The sequence below is a fragment of the Lagopus muta genome, chromosome 4, assembly GCF_023343835.1.
Source record: "Lagopus muta isolate bLagMut1 chromosome 4, bLagMut1 primary, whole genome shotgun sequence".
In the NCBI taxonomy this organism is placed as follows: domain Eukaryota; kingdom Metazoa; phylum Chordata; class Aves; order Galliformes; family Phasianidae; genus Lagopus; species Lagopus muta.
In genome coordinates, this window is record NC_064436.1 from 20,643,910 (window position 1) to 20,657,998 (window position 14,089).

General features: G+C 39.5%; 1 protein-coding gene across 4 annotated transcripts in view; it reads right to left on the reverse strand.

Moving 5' to 3' along the window:
* WWC2 (WW and C2 domain containing 2) overlaps positions 1–14,089 on the reverse strand; it is an 87,225-nt gene that overhangs the window by 5,077 nt on the left and 68,059 nt on the right. For all 4 annotated transcript variants that reach the window (XR_007376423.1, XM_048942090.1, XM_048942091.1 and 1 more), the window contains 7 exons: positions 13,233–13,425; positions 11,411–11,575; positions 10,529–10,647; positions 9,609–9,801; positions 7,525–7,689; positions 5,058–5,150; positions 3,676–3,918 (listed from right to left, as the gene is read on the reverse strand). Coding sequence is in view for 3 of the 4 variants with exons in the window: in XM_048942090.1 (XP_048798047.1) it covers positions 3,676–3,918; positions 5,058–5,150; positions 7,525–7,689; positions 9,609–9,801; positions 10,529–10,647; positions 11,411–11,575; positions 13,233–13,425 (1,171 nt within the window). In the remaining variant the exon portion in view is untranslated. The remainder of the gene's footprint in view (positions 1–3,675; positions 3,919–5,057; positions 5,151–7,524; positions 7,690–9,608; positions 9,802–10,528; positions 10,648–11,410; positions 11,576–13,232; positions 13,426–14,089) is intronic.

A 14,089-nucleotide genomic window follows, 5' to 3' on the forward strand; every position in this document is an offset into this window, starting at 1 on the left:
AGAAGCACTTCATGTTCTTAAACATTTCTTGAAGTTGCTTGGGGGCTTATTTTTGATGCTTAACTTTGAGCATGCAGACTCAAATGCTAGTCTGTTACCTCAAATGAAAACACATGCCCAAGCCAGAAACAGCCATCTTCTAAATTGGTTTCAAACGTAGGAATTCATGTCTCCAGATCTGAATTCAGCCCGGTAGGCTCCCAAACAACAGAACCAACTAATAAAAAAACATTACACCACACTGTCAGTTTCATGGTATTCAAGGAAACTGCTTCCAGCAGATAGCAGCACCCTGTATCTGCTGAAATGTAGTCCAGTGTTTGTATGAAGTAATGCCATTTTAGAACACCTCCAATCAGCCTGTACTGCTGTTAACTTCAGTCCCAACTCCAAAATAGCAAAAGATTTTAAGATGGAATTAACCTATAAACACTGTTTTTCCTATTAGTTAGTAAACATACATTTGCAATCTGCAACATGTCAGTGGCCATATGTCTTTCTTAGCTCCCAAGCTAATATTTATCATCAAAACACTAACAGAATAATATTTCAAGATTCTCTGATTCTGAGATTCTTATGATTACTGCATTTCAGGTTAACAACAAAAAACACCAACTGTCCATTCACCTTGCTGTTTGAAACACATATTCCTTTCCAACTTTTTAATACTTTTAATTTTTATGTGCAGGAAATTAGTCTGTGCTAACAATACACAGTGAGGGATCAAGGTTCTACAGACTTGTGACGTGCCAGACAGCTGTCAATCTTATTTTGAACTAGTGTGGCAGGCTGCAGAAAGCTGCAAGATATTGTCTGCTGGTGTAGAGCAGCAGCGTCCAATAGAAGGGAGAAGTGGAGAACTGAGGGAAGTAATTTCTCCCATTTGCCACAGCTACCACAAACATGGAGCAGGACTCAGAATTTGGTAGTTTCACTGTGCTCTCAGGTAGATTTGGCTTCAGCCCAGTCTGTCTAAGAGAATGCGCATAAGAAGGTATATACAAGATGAGGTTTATAGTAGTACCATGCTTCTTGAGTGATTTATAAAAGCAATCCTCTGTCTACATAAAATACAGAAAGGCATGCTAATACTCTGACCATGCATTCATTATGGGCCAAAAATCTGGCTTTGGATAGACAGGAATCTCTGTATTTGTGCTTAACGTAAGCATGAGATAACAAGCAATAAGGAAAGCTTAGCAAAATTAAAGCTGAAACTCTAACTCCTGCCTTGTTCAGTGTGTTTTTGTACAGAAGAATGAAAGAGTCTAACAAAAAGCTGTTGTCTTTGTTTCGGTTTTGTGTTATTAAGGACTACATTGAAGATGTATTGGAAAGAAATAACATATTTATAGCTAGGCACAGGAACCTTTTAAGATGCACACAGATGAAGTACTTCAGAGGACAGCAGGTATCTGAAAAAACTTACTTGTATGAGAATGTAAGACAAATGAGTAAATGTTTCTGCTGCACAGCATTACCTACTGTTTCCTGATCTGTAGGTATTACCTACAGTACTTGCCGTACTGTGTAAATGTAAATGTGGTAAGAAGAGAAGGTATGGAGCCCGTGTATTGGGCTTCAAGCAGAGTAACTGTACTAGCAAGCAGCCCCTGATTTTCAACATCCCCCACACCTGCAGTTCCTTTTTCACTCGAGACATTCTCAGTTACCCTGGCACTTAGAGCCGCTGCATTAGTCTGTGCCCTTATAATGCCTGCAGGATCTAAAAAATAATCTGTGACAATGTTCTCTAGACTGCTGTGTTCTGCTAAACCAAGAGGAAGCAGTGACAGCAGAGTATAGCATTCTCAGGGTTGATCTGATCCACAGGGGAAGGCTGTAATGATATGGAGTGGAGAGAGAGAGAGACAATAGCCCTGATCAAGAACTGAGCTGAGAACATACTGAGAAAAAAACTCTTTTTTTCCCCTAAGTTGACGGTCAAGGATTTCTTGACGTAGGTGTTACTGCTACAATTAATAACCTCTGCTAGATTTTTTTTTTTCCACAAATTTATCACACTGCTTTTTGACTTTGCAAATTTGCATCATTCATGATGTTTGGTCAAAACTTTTTTTTACAGTTTCTTAACTTTTTCTTTATTTCCACCTGTTACCTCTTCAGTTCCCTGTATTAAAAAAGGCAATGATTGCCCTCCTCCCTGTCAACTGTGATTTTACAGTGGTGGCTACTTGGCCATTCCTAACATAGAAGCTGTTTTCTGTCTGTACTTGTTCACCCTTGTACTTGTACTTGACTGTACTTGTTCACCCTTGGCAGTCTTACTACCTACTTTGAGATGGGGAACCAGAACTAAACAATCTTTATGTTGCAGACATAACATGCATTTATGTCATTAAAGAATTATTGTTTCATTTCAGCTTTCTTTTCTTTCTTTGTAATTCCCAATGTCTTATATGCTTTTTGACATCTGAATGCTGTGATGTTTGTGCTGACATTTCTGTTTCTTGTATCTGTAATATCACACTCCTAACAGCTAATTCAGGAGCCCTTTTTGTGTGTAAATATTAGGATTATCCCTTCTCTGCCCTACACAAGCGTACATACTGATATTTACTATTTTTACTTGAACTGCTGCTTACATATTAAGAAGTCCTTTGCACCTTGTTAATATCTGTTTCCTTTTTTTACTATTTTGAATAACGTGGGTGTCATCAAAACACTCATCTCCATCAACCATGAACAGCTGAAGAACACAGATCCCTCCTGAAGATCGCTGCCAACCTCTCCTCATTGAGTACTGATGTCTACAGAGTAACACTGAGAGGATGGGAGCTCCAGAGAGTGATGACTCTGATCTGATGTCCTTCTCAGAGCAAATCAAGCCAGAGCTGCATACTCAGCATCTTCCCCCATTAAGTTTCAGTATCTCCAAAAGTGGAGCTAGTGGAGGCTGATTTCTGGTTTTTGTTGTTGTTGTGTTGCTGTTGTTCACAACCTCTCTGGGCCCTTATTTCGTTGTACAATCCCCCTCAAAATATAAAAGAAGAACCCAAAACTTCCAAAGCAAAAACCACTCAGCATCCAACTTTTTCTTATATCAAGTTAGAATTTCCTATGTTCTACTTTGTCACCACTATCTCTCATCCCTTCTTATCCTGCTTCTTGTCTTTCATCCACATGAGGGCATCCCGACTTAGCTTATATTAGTTTAGATGCTGAATATGTATTTGTATGACTTTACAAAAGCACAGGAAGAACAGAACTTGGTATTCATCTGCAGGCATTATCCTCTATAAGGAAATACACCAGGATGGATGTACTGCTTTATCCATAATCCCACACCAGTGAAAGTAATGGCCAATGCCCCTCCCTGCCTGGTACAAAGATCTCTTAGCTACCAATTGTATCAAGACTGCAAATCAGCCAGTGCTGAAGGACAAAAAATACCCATGAAACTTTGTATATGTATGGCTGGGAGAGCAGTTTAGGTGGCACCAGTCAAATAACATTTCAAATTCTAGGTTTAAATACTTTGATATTGACTAATAAAGAAACAGTGTTTACATATCTGAATTACATAGTGTAAGTAGTCAAACGTGAGATTCTGTAAAAATGTTTTAACAAATTTGTAAAAAAAAAAAAAAAAAAAAAAAGTAAAAAAAGTAGGAGAATATTTTTCTTCACACGAAATCTGTATGCTGCTCATACCTGTTTCTCAGCCTGTTTCAAGAGTTTCTGGAATCGTTCATCCTCCAGTACGCACAGGGGAAGGTCTGTCTCTCCTCTACCTTTCATTTCTTCAAGCTTCTGCTTAAGATCCCGCAAGGCCTGAAGCTCATCATTCAGTCGATTCTGTCGTGTGCGTGATGCCTGGAGGTCCAGCTCCAAGTCGAGGGAAGTGCGTACAGGGCATTCTTGCGTAGCTCTTCGCATGATTGGCTGGCAAACAGGCTGAATCATTTGGGAAAGAGGAAAACAAAAATTAGTACCTAGAGAGGCTAGTGGAGGATTTGACATAATACAGTCAGAAAAGCTTGACTATTTTTTGTTTTCCTTCAGCAAAATGCTGCAATTTCAAGATCCAACTCCAAAAATCCATCTATTCTGAAATTACTCTTTAGTCAGTAGCTACAGATAAGTGCAAAAGTTTCACCAGTCATTTGTAGAATGACAAAGTTAAAACTAAGAAACCCTTTTCTGATCCTCAGGATAGAACTATGCAAGTAGCCCAAAACTACACAAAAGACTTCCCCACAGATTTAAACAGTATTATTTTTTTAGTCAATATTTGCTTTTTCAAAGTCCAAGCAATTATTTAAACCTGTAAACAAGCTCTTCATTAGTGTATTGCACATTTATTTAATATCTTTTCACTGTGCATTTCACATGAATAAGTGGGGTATAACTAGTCATCCCAGAATATTCTGAATTTCTTTCTTATATCAAAGTAATCCTGCAACCTGGTAACAACCCTTCTGCAGGAGTGTTTATTTTTATTTGTGATTGAGATTAAAAATATACCTTGTAACTTATAAGAAAAAATTCTATGTAAAAAAAAATGTGATCTTATTCTCTTTCTTCTTCAATCCATTTGTTATTCAAACTCTCTTGGATAAGAAGAAATCAACTTCGAAAGCATATCAGAATCCTTGAAATTTCCACCCAAACTTGCTCAGCATGTACACTACTGCTGTTCAGATTTATGCAGCGTCAGCTGCCTTGGTTCCCTTTGTTGGGGCAAAGATGTTTGTCAGTGGGCAAAGATGAGCCTGGTCCAGCCTGTCCCTAGAGTCAGCCAAGGTCAGGGCTGGAGGGGCTCTGAGCACCTGATGGAGTTGCAGCATCCCTGTTCATTGCATATTAGTTGGACCAGATGGTTTTCAAGGGTCCTTTCTAACTCAGACAATTCTGTGACTCTAGAGAGGACAAAGACCGCCGTGTTGAGATTTCAACCTGAGACTATAGGGGATGTGTGTGGTGCTTGCCTTGCTTTTGCTCATGAACTTGCATTAAAAAGCACGTGGTTTAAGTTATTTGCTACTCCTGATTTCCCCATTTGTCTTAAATCATTCAGGTAATGCAGTACATACCCGTTTGACTCTTAGGCTCCTCCTTTCTGTGGCATTCCTCACAAAGAGAGACTTTTTGGCTAGCGTTGAGCTGTCACTGTCACTTCGACTCAACTGTCAAAACGTACATAATGAACAGAGATATAAAGCCTCTTCACATACAAATACATCTGTATTGGGTAAAACCAGTCAGAAAATCTCAGTGCTGAAAAACACTGAGTGTAGGTAATTCTTAGCATAAAATAAAACATTTTTCAACTACAGCTCTATTCTAAAATTCTATTCCTAGGCCCAGACAGCCATCAATCTTAATGAATAGGAAGTAGTCTGTTCAGGAATGCAAGGAAGGTAACTGGATATTAAGAAAGACCAAATGACTGGCTGGCTTTTATGTGACTGCAGGTTATACTACGGATTTCATTTACTTGGGGCAGACATTAACAACCAACCAAAGGGAAGGTAAATTACTGTAGACATGCACTCATCCAACAAACATTTTTTTTTGTATTACAACTTCAGAAGCACTTGCAAGTTCTCAGAAATACCCATCACAGCACAACAGCAGTGTTTTCTTAATTATAGCATTAGTTCCATGTAAATCAATGCAGACTGTCAGATGCATCAACATGCATGGTGGTAAATCTTCAAAGAAAGCAAAAGCTTCCATCTGTAGAATATTTATTTTTACCTCCTCAGAAAAGGAGAGATACAAAGAATTAATTCTGCTAACATTTCCATAACCAACAAAGGCAGAGCCCTAAAGCATGCTTACGCAGAACTGACTGGGAGTTGGGGGTGAGAAATGGAATACACTTGCAATATGAGCACACCTCTCTAGAGAGAAGTCTGTCCACCATGGAAATGCTACTGGGAACTCACCCCTGGATATGCTCGGATAATTATAATCACTGATGTTCTTCAAGCACTTTTCAACGGAGGTTTTTAACGGCCCCAAATAGGCCTTGAGTCCATCCTTTAGGCCTCAAAAAAACCACACACTTTTTGCTTGTTGTAACATCGTATGAGATATAAGTGCTAAGCAATTTCCTCTGAAATGAGAACAGATGGCCTGAGCGTATCCATTGGCTGTTTTCCTCTTGTAAGGTACCAGAACATGGAAGGCTGGACATGTTTGCAATACACGTGGAGACTAGGACTGAGGAAGGCTGAGTTGTTCAGCCCTATTCATGGACTTAGATGCAGCTACAATGCACACTCTTGAGCCCAGACAGTGGACCACAAGTATTTTTGAAGCTGTAAGAGACTGATTTCTGCAAACACGGGCCTTTCCCAGGCAACTTTCCATCTAGGCCATACCATATATGTTGAGAAAGACAGGGTTTGGCCAAACTTTCTTATTTCAGAACCTGGCTTCTGGCAAATTTCAAAGCTACAAAATCCCAGAACTTTGCTGGATGCAGAAACCTCAGGAGTTTATGCTAAGTCAACCATCAGAACATCTAGTGCTACTGCCTGTAGAAAACCCACAGGCAGAAGTTAAGGCTACTTCCCCCCTCAATACAACCAGTTTCCAGAGTACAGAAATTAAACTGAAGATTAGGTTCTCAATTCAGACAGGGATCTATCCAAACTACGTAAAGATTGGTACAGTACTACAGTTCATTCACATATAGGAATACTTAAGTATTTACATATTGACTACAGCTTTTTTTAGGCCAATGATCATCACAGAGAGGTGACCAATTTTATTATTTCCAAATTATAAGGAACCACCTCTAACTGTACTGGAAAAGAATTAAAGCATGAGGTATATAAAGAAGTCATATTTGTGGAAGTAAATTACAATTCAGAGCTGGCAATCCATGCCTAAATCTGTAAACATGATTTTCACCATTAGGTTAGCAGCAACAGGGTTGATAATTTAAATTTATTTATTTAGTTTCCACACTACTATCTGTAGAGACTGAAGAATTTTGTTGCCAAAGCCATGTTTAAAATTAGCCCCAAGGCTGCACTCACACATTTTTCTATGAGGTAATTACAGCAAGACTTAGGCTGTCCAGGTTTAAAACCAGTTAAGAAACAAAGTGAGATTTACTACTGGTGACTGAGCTCTTTCCACACGGTTACCTTTGAATGGTTATATTATTAAAATATGTTCATGTAATGGCGGATTACAGAGAACTCCATTCTGTTTTAACAAATAATTTTGCTGTGTGTGAGCTATAGTTGCTTCCGTGCAGTGAAACACTTACTGCAGGGAGCCAGCACAGGAATCTGTTACTTTTATCCAACAGGATGCGTTTCTGTCCTCATAAAGGTGTTTTACAAGAGTGTGCAACTTTGCTGAAAGCCAATTCTACTACACACCAGGTCAGTTAGGGAAAGAAGAAGCACAGAGAAAGCACAGGCTCTGCCTCTTGCGGGGAAAATTGGTGCATGACTCACTGTCATTAATGCATCATTCCCAAGAAGTTAAATGACTCTTTAGTTAATAGCTCTTCATGCCAAGTGTTTTTCCTCTTACCCTACAGATGTATTGGTTCCGCTCGCCTGGCGAGAAGGTTTGTGAGCGCACAATCATGCTGTTCCTGACAAAGGGACGCTGTCTTGAGCTCCAGCTGGCTCTGTCCTTGGGTCGGACTGTTGCATCCTCGTTAACTGATTCCTCAGTGTTAGTCTCTTTATCAACCTATCAAAAGGAATTCAGTTTGTAAGAACTATTATGCCCGGACACATGCCACTATATAGGTTTTTTGTCTTTGAATTTTACAAGCATTCTTGTCACCTTGGAGGACACGGAAAAAGATCAGTAGCAAAAATTCATCTTGCTCACCATGCTACACCAAGCAAGGAAGCACAAAACTACCCAAATACTTAGGGGAGTCTGGGCAGCCTTTGAAAGTAAATCTCTCTCTCTAGAACCATAGCTTCTGCCTTTGCTGCCCTGCAGATTTTCTGATCCAACCAGGGTACAACAAGCATTTTGATTTGCCATTTGCACAGATAGTTATTATGCATTTGTATTTATACTGGATTTGTTCTGTATTTGTAGAACAGCAAGGTTTGGCCATTCTTGAGATGGTGCCTATGCACACAAAGCAGCAGCTGGGATGGGTTCTTCTGTACATCTGCCGAGGGCCGACAGAGCAGTGCCTCATGGCAATGTGCAGTGCTGCACCAGCCATGTGAAATCAGGCAGAGGCTGATTTCACTAGCTCCTGCCCCAAGAAGGGGCTGCTGTCCGGTACAGTTGTCCCTCACATGTCACAAGGAGCCTCGGTTGCTGACATCCCTGTAGGAGGCGCCGTCGGTACTTACATGCAGCAATCATCTTGACAGCAGGGACAGAACGAGCACTGCAGCAGCTGGCACATGTGATGTTACTGATGTGCACTGGGGCATTTTCTTCAACTGGGGTAATTTAATGAAGTTCACGGTTTTGAATGTGCAGGTGATAAATACAAGGACCTACATAGCACAACTGCAACCCTGAGAGGATCTGGCACAAGATGATCTATACTGTGGCTTGTTTATAATCAGGTCTGCAGTGTCTTTCCTTTACTGTCCAGGTCCACCCAGCCCTGGCACTGCAAAAGACTTATGTGCATGTCTAACCTTCAGACATTCTCCTTGACGTCTCCCCTTGCTGAGTTAGAGCTTTGATCTATATTTGTCTGCTACCCAGAAGACTGTCAGTCCTTTTATACCATGGCCTTGGCTCATTTGGCATCTTTCCACATTAATTGGAAGTTAATTACAGTTTCCAGCAAGTCCACTGAGGTGTCAAACTTTTGTATAGTTACAAACTTGAAGGAACAAGCTGTCATTCTTGTCTTTTTGTCTTTGCTGTTTTATAGAACCCATAGGACTAATTTATTTAGGCAACATTATTTTCATTAAGATGCAGAAATATGTTCTAAAAGTTTAATTTCTAGATTATGTGCTATCATATCGGGCACATCTGTATGAAATATTTTCTAAAAGTCCTCTCCGAAAGGTAGAATATAGTTTCAGGCAAACAGTTAACAAGAACATGCCAATGAAGGCATCACATGTACAGTCCGTGGGTAGTTCAACAGTATGCAGTTCAATACATATTTTGGAGCCTTCTGTTAATTAATCTTCCTTCCTCTGCTAAGCCAGATTTTGCATTTCACAAAAATAGAAATTAGAAATAAGGAAATTCCTCACTGTGCTAAAGATCTTGATCCCTGTTCTGTTTCTGCCTCTGTTTATTAGAAGGGAAACAACAGATAAATAAAAAATAAAATTGGCAGCAATGAAACAGATGCGCAGAAATATTTCAAGTATGTGCAGATTGAAACTATTGAACTGCTCCTGTACCTTGCATAGTCTCCTCGCGCAACAAAAAAAAGGTGAAGACTGACACTTTTAATTAATTGTCTTTGACTTACAAGTTCTGTGTAGCATGCCTGTTAAATGCCTTCTGCACAGCTCAAAAATGACTATGACAATTTTGCTAAAAGTTCACACAAGTGCTACAGCAAATGCCACACCAAATTGTGAATGCTCGGATGTGGCAGATTCCTCAATTAACTACCCAGAAACGGGACTTCAGACCTAGTAAGATACCACAGGAACGCTCACCAGTGTTAGTATGACGGCAGCTTGCTGGCTTTCATGGGCCTCATCTCTGTTCTGTCTGTTCTCATCTTCCTCAGTTTCTCCTGCATCAATGAATAACCCCGTGTCATCGGTACAGTTGCCTTCTACTGCCAGCTTAATGCCATCTTCCTCTTCATCCCCAATTTCATCAGATGCTTCTGCAAGCATTTCTAACCTGCATGAACAAAAGCAGCCTGGGCTTACTCTTGAGCTGATAAAGCCCACCACGGAAGGATAGTGGAAGGCCTAGGCCTTCACTCATGTATAACATATGCATTTTCCTAATGGGGAAATGATTATCACTGAAATGCTTCCGTTAAGTTCATGTGAAAGCACACTTATTATATGCTCCAATAAAACCCTGAAAGCTCTACTACAGTTCTCCTTCAGGATCATGACGATTACACTGCACTATATTGTATAGCCCTATGCTGTTAGCAGTGAAGGACTTTGGTTGTAACAAATTCACAAAACAAGTCCCTCCCTTCCCCAACAATAAAGCTAAAAAATTGCACTGGAACAAAACTCAGCAATTCAGCAAGAAATCCTTTTGAGAAAAGTTCACAGCTTCTTCAAAAACAAGATAATCAGTGGAAGCACCTACACACTGAGTTTGTCAGACAGAAGAGTTCCACTCAGACCCTATTAGTCACTTATTAGCACCGTTAGGTAAGAGACATCCTAGTAGACCTCCAATGGCTTAGACACCCCAAGTCGTTTCATGGAACGAAGTACATGGAGGAGCATGAGCACTGGGAACTAATAGGGCAGCCAAGACACTGTAGCAGTTAACCACATGAGGGAACAAGAATCCCATCCCCACACTGCTCTCTCATTATCTGTGAATAAGAGGGAGGAGCAGAATCATTCAGACATGAATAGTAAAGAAAAAATGGCTCTACCAGTCTTCCTCAGAGCCCCTTTCCTCCTGTTCATCCTCTTCTTCCTCATCTTCAGCCAGCTCTTGTTCTACTGCTTCCAGCTCAGCGGATGTTCTCTCCAGCAGAGCTGACACAGCATCCTGCTTACAAGGAAGGAGAAGGCAAAACCAGAACTGAGTGATACATAATCCAGGTTTAAGAAAAAAGAAAAAAATGGAAAAAAGACCCCCTTACAAGAGCTCTATTACCATGGTGCTCCCTGCTACCAGCAAAAATCGATCTAGACCACAAATAGTGAGTTTGAATTGTTAGCATGTAGAACATTAATGGATGAATCTCAATCAAAACCAGATTGTTTCTCTAATGATAATACAATCAAATATGTTGCTGTCATCCTATAATAACTCCTCTCTCTTTTCCTCTCATGCTTGTAACATCCCTAGCTAAAAACAGGTTCTTCTTAAAAGTCACATTTTAATGCTGTTCTCTTGAGTAAGTATTAAAGCAGAAAAGTTTATTTAACTAAAGGAATTAGCATGCGTTCTGCATAAACAGCATTTTCTGTGAAATTACTTTTTTAAGTATGCAAATTCAAACAGTAAATAGCATTTTTAGTACATGCATATGAAAGTCAATGGTAATCTTAACAAAGCCATTAGGTAGCATTTATTTTTAAAATTAAACAGCAGAAATGTTTTGAATTAGAGTGCAATTTTGTAATCCACTAAGAAGCTTCGGCCCTACCCACGCTTAGCAACAAGTTTGCAACCCCTTAGGGGAGCTACTCACACAAAAAGACTATAAACAGAACAGGACAGCATATACAGAACTGTAGTGTCATGGTACAATTAGGTCCTGTGTTTTTTTTCTTGTTATTACAGTAACAGTCAATACTTCACTCACCAAGTCCAATGAGTCTGATGACTGCTTGCTTAAAAGAAACATGGGCTCCTCATTCTGATCCTTTTTTTTTTTGCCAGGGATTTGCTTGCAAGACAGAAGGTTATACCACAGAGCACAAGTCTCATCAGAAAATGATAAATCTGCCAGACTGACCTGAGTTCCAGCCTGTACAAAAATAAAGGGAAAAAGTCTGAAGTTCTTTTCCGGTAAGACAGCTGAAAAGTTCAGCAGTATTTATCATGTAAATTAAGCAGCACAGATTTGGCGTGGATCTTAATTCTCTTTTTAACTGTACAATTTTCTGTTTCCCTTCACTGCTACTTAGTCAAAATAACCAAAATAGTACATGGAAAGGTCCATCATAACGTCCAATCTGCCCTACTCTATTTCAGGCTGCAGAATTTGTCCCCACATGCATCAACACAAATCCCTTTCTATCTCTGTAATGCACACATTTGCTTTCTATATCTTTCAATAACAAAAAACCTGCAGTGTCAACCCATAGAGCAGCAATTACTGTTAATTTTCCAGTTGTTTCACCACAAAGATCATCAATACAGAAAACAGTAATGGATGACTCGTGTGTTCTAACCAGTGAAGAAGCAGATGAAAAGAGATTAAGAAGCCCTTTCAGTTGGACAAACCCTTTGGGAAAACATACAAAGTACTTGTGTGCTTGGACTGTTTCTTGGAGATTGAAATCCTCCATTCTTGGCAAAGCAAATCACCCTCTTGGCTACTAAGCTGAGCAGCCCTTGTCAAGACTGGTTGTGATGCCCAGGCTTTCTGCCGGAGGTGGTATTCCCAACTCTTTCTTCTGATCTTGTGATTAACCCTTATGTCTTTTTTTCTTTTTTCTCCTTCACCTTTAAATCCTCCACTCTATTGCATTTTTGTTCTGTGACTCTTCTCTTACCTAAGGGGAAACCTCTTGGTTTTCTTCACATCAGTAAAGCTGATGAATTCAGTCCACGGACACACTGAGAAAGGCCAACACATGGCCCAGGAACTCCTACATTTTTGAAAGTGAGAGGCCACTCCTGCAGTCTGGTCTAAAGAGTCCCATCAGAATTCTAGCATCTCTTCAGGGCATTTAAACCAAAACTCTTACTTTTCTTTTTTTTTTTTTACTTTACTTTTACTTTACTTACTTTACTTTTTTTTTTAATTACTTTTACTGTTTTACAACAGACTTCTGGTGAAAAACTAAACTGACTTGTATAAGACAGTGCAAAAGCAATTTGAAAGTAAATGAAAAGTCACTAATTAGGTGATAACTGCAATTAACAGTGGAGTACAAAAAAGCTTATCTAGTAAGCCAGTCCACGGGTATCATGCTGTTTTATTATTTCTAAAGATCATAAAAAATGAAAAAGGTGAACTTTTATTCTACAACTGTGTACAAAAATTAAATTTAGTTTGCTCTTTGTGACAAGTTTTGATAAAGAGGGTTAGTGTTGATTTATTTGGACATACTATGGCTCTCAGCTTTCACTTAAAAATCTACTGTTGGTGTAATGTTGCAATGAAGTCTATAATATTTTAATATCAAAAACGACAGAGCTGCAGTGCCAGCCTATAATTAAAGCTTACAGTAATGCTATGTTAGAATTATCAAGCCACCTCCTGAAATATCCATCCAGGATAAAATTGAGTATCTGGGATTTCAGAGAAAACCAGAGTATTAAAGCAACAACTATATGCAGAGAAAAAATTCTGAAGCAAGTACTGTGCAATTTCAGCAGCCTTGAGCATCAGAGTACAAGGGGACACTATGAACAAATGCTTGCCAAAAAAAGAAGCCAGAAGTAAAACTGCATACCAAGCATTCTTCCCGACGGCTTCGACTGACCGCACAAACATCTACTCTCAGTGTCTTCCGTAGCAGTGTTCCTTGGGAAATGGCAACTCTGAATATCTCATTGAGTAAAATGGTTTCCATGGCAGGATGAACTTTTGTGCGGAACAGACAGCTGGTATCAGCTGAGGATGGAAGCACTGCTACTCTAATATACCTGTTGAAAACAAAAGAAAATCTTTACCTGTACTTAAACTAACACTTATTGATGATCAGTGATAGAAATCGACCCCATTGTCTAAAGGACCGCATGATGAGAAAATGAAACAGCAACCAACCAGAAATGGAGTGGAAAAGAGGTGAGAAAGAGAGAAGGGGCTGAGAAAGTCCCATCTTTTCCTTGCACAAACATTTCCCAAAATGAATTTCTGCCTCTGTAGTAGCAAAGGAGGTAGCTGTTTCTGCCTCTATCCTCTGGTTTGGTACTGCAACACCCTGAAGACCGTGTCACAGACAGGAGGAAAAAGAACCTTAATGTCAATTAAAAACTAAGAAGAAATTCCAATAAAGTTAAACTCTTAAAACAGTGCAAGCAGCACTGAAAGCAGTGGCATGTTTTTCAATCTTTTCAAAATCCAAACAGAACTCCAAAGAAAACAGAAAACTAAGAAAAATAAGGAAGAAGATACCTAGGGCCATAGCTGCTTAAGGCATGTAATACATGAAGTGAGACTTAGAAGAATGCAGTTTGAAGGCTTGAAGAAGTACGGAAGTATCTTCCAACTGGTATGCAGCTGCATTCTCTGTATCTAACAACTATGAATGGATACTGTGTGAATAAAGACAGTAACAGCTAGCTTGCAGGTCTCCCGTTACAAGTA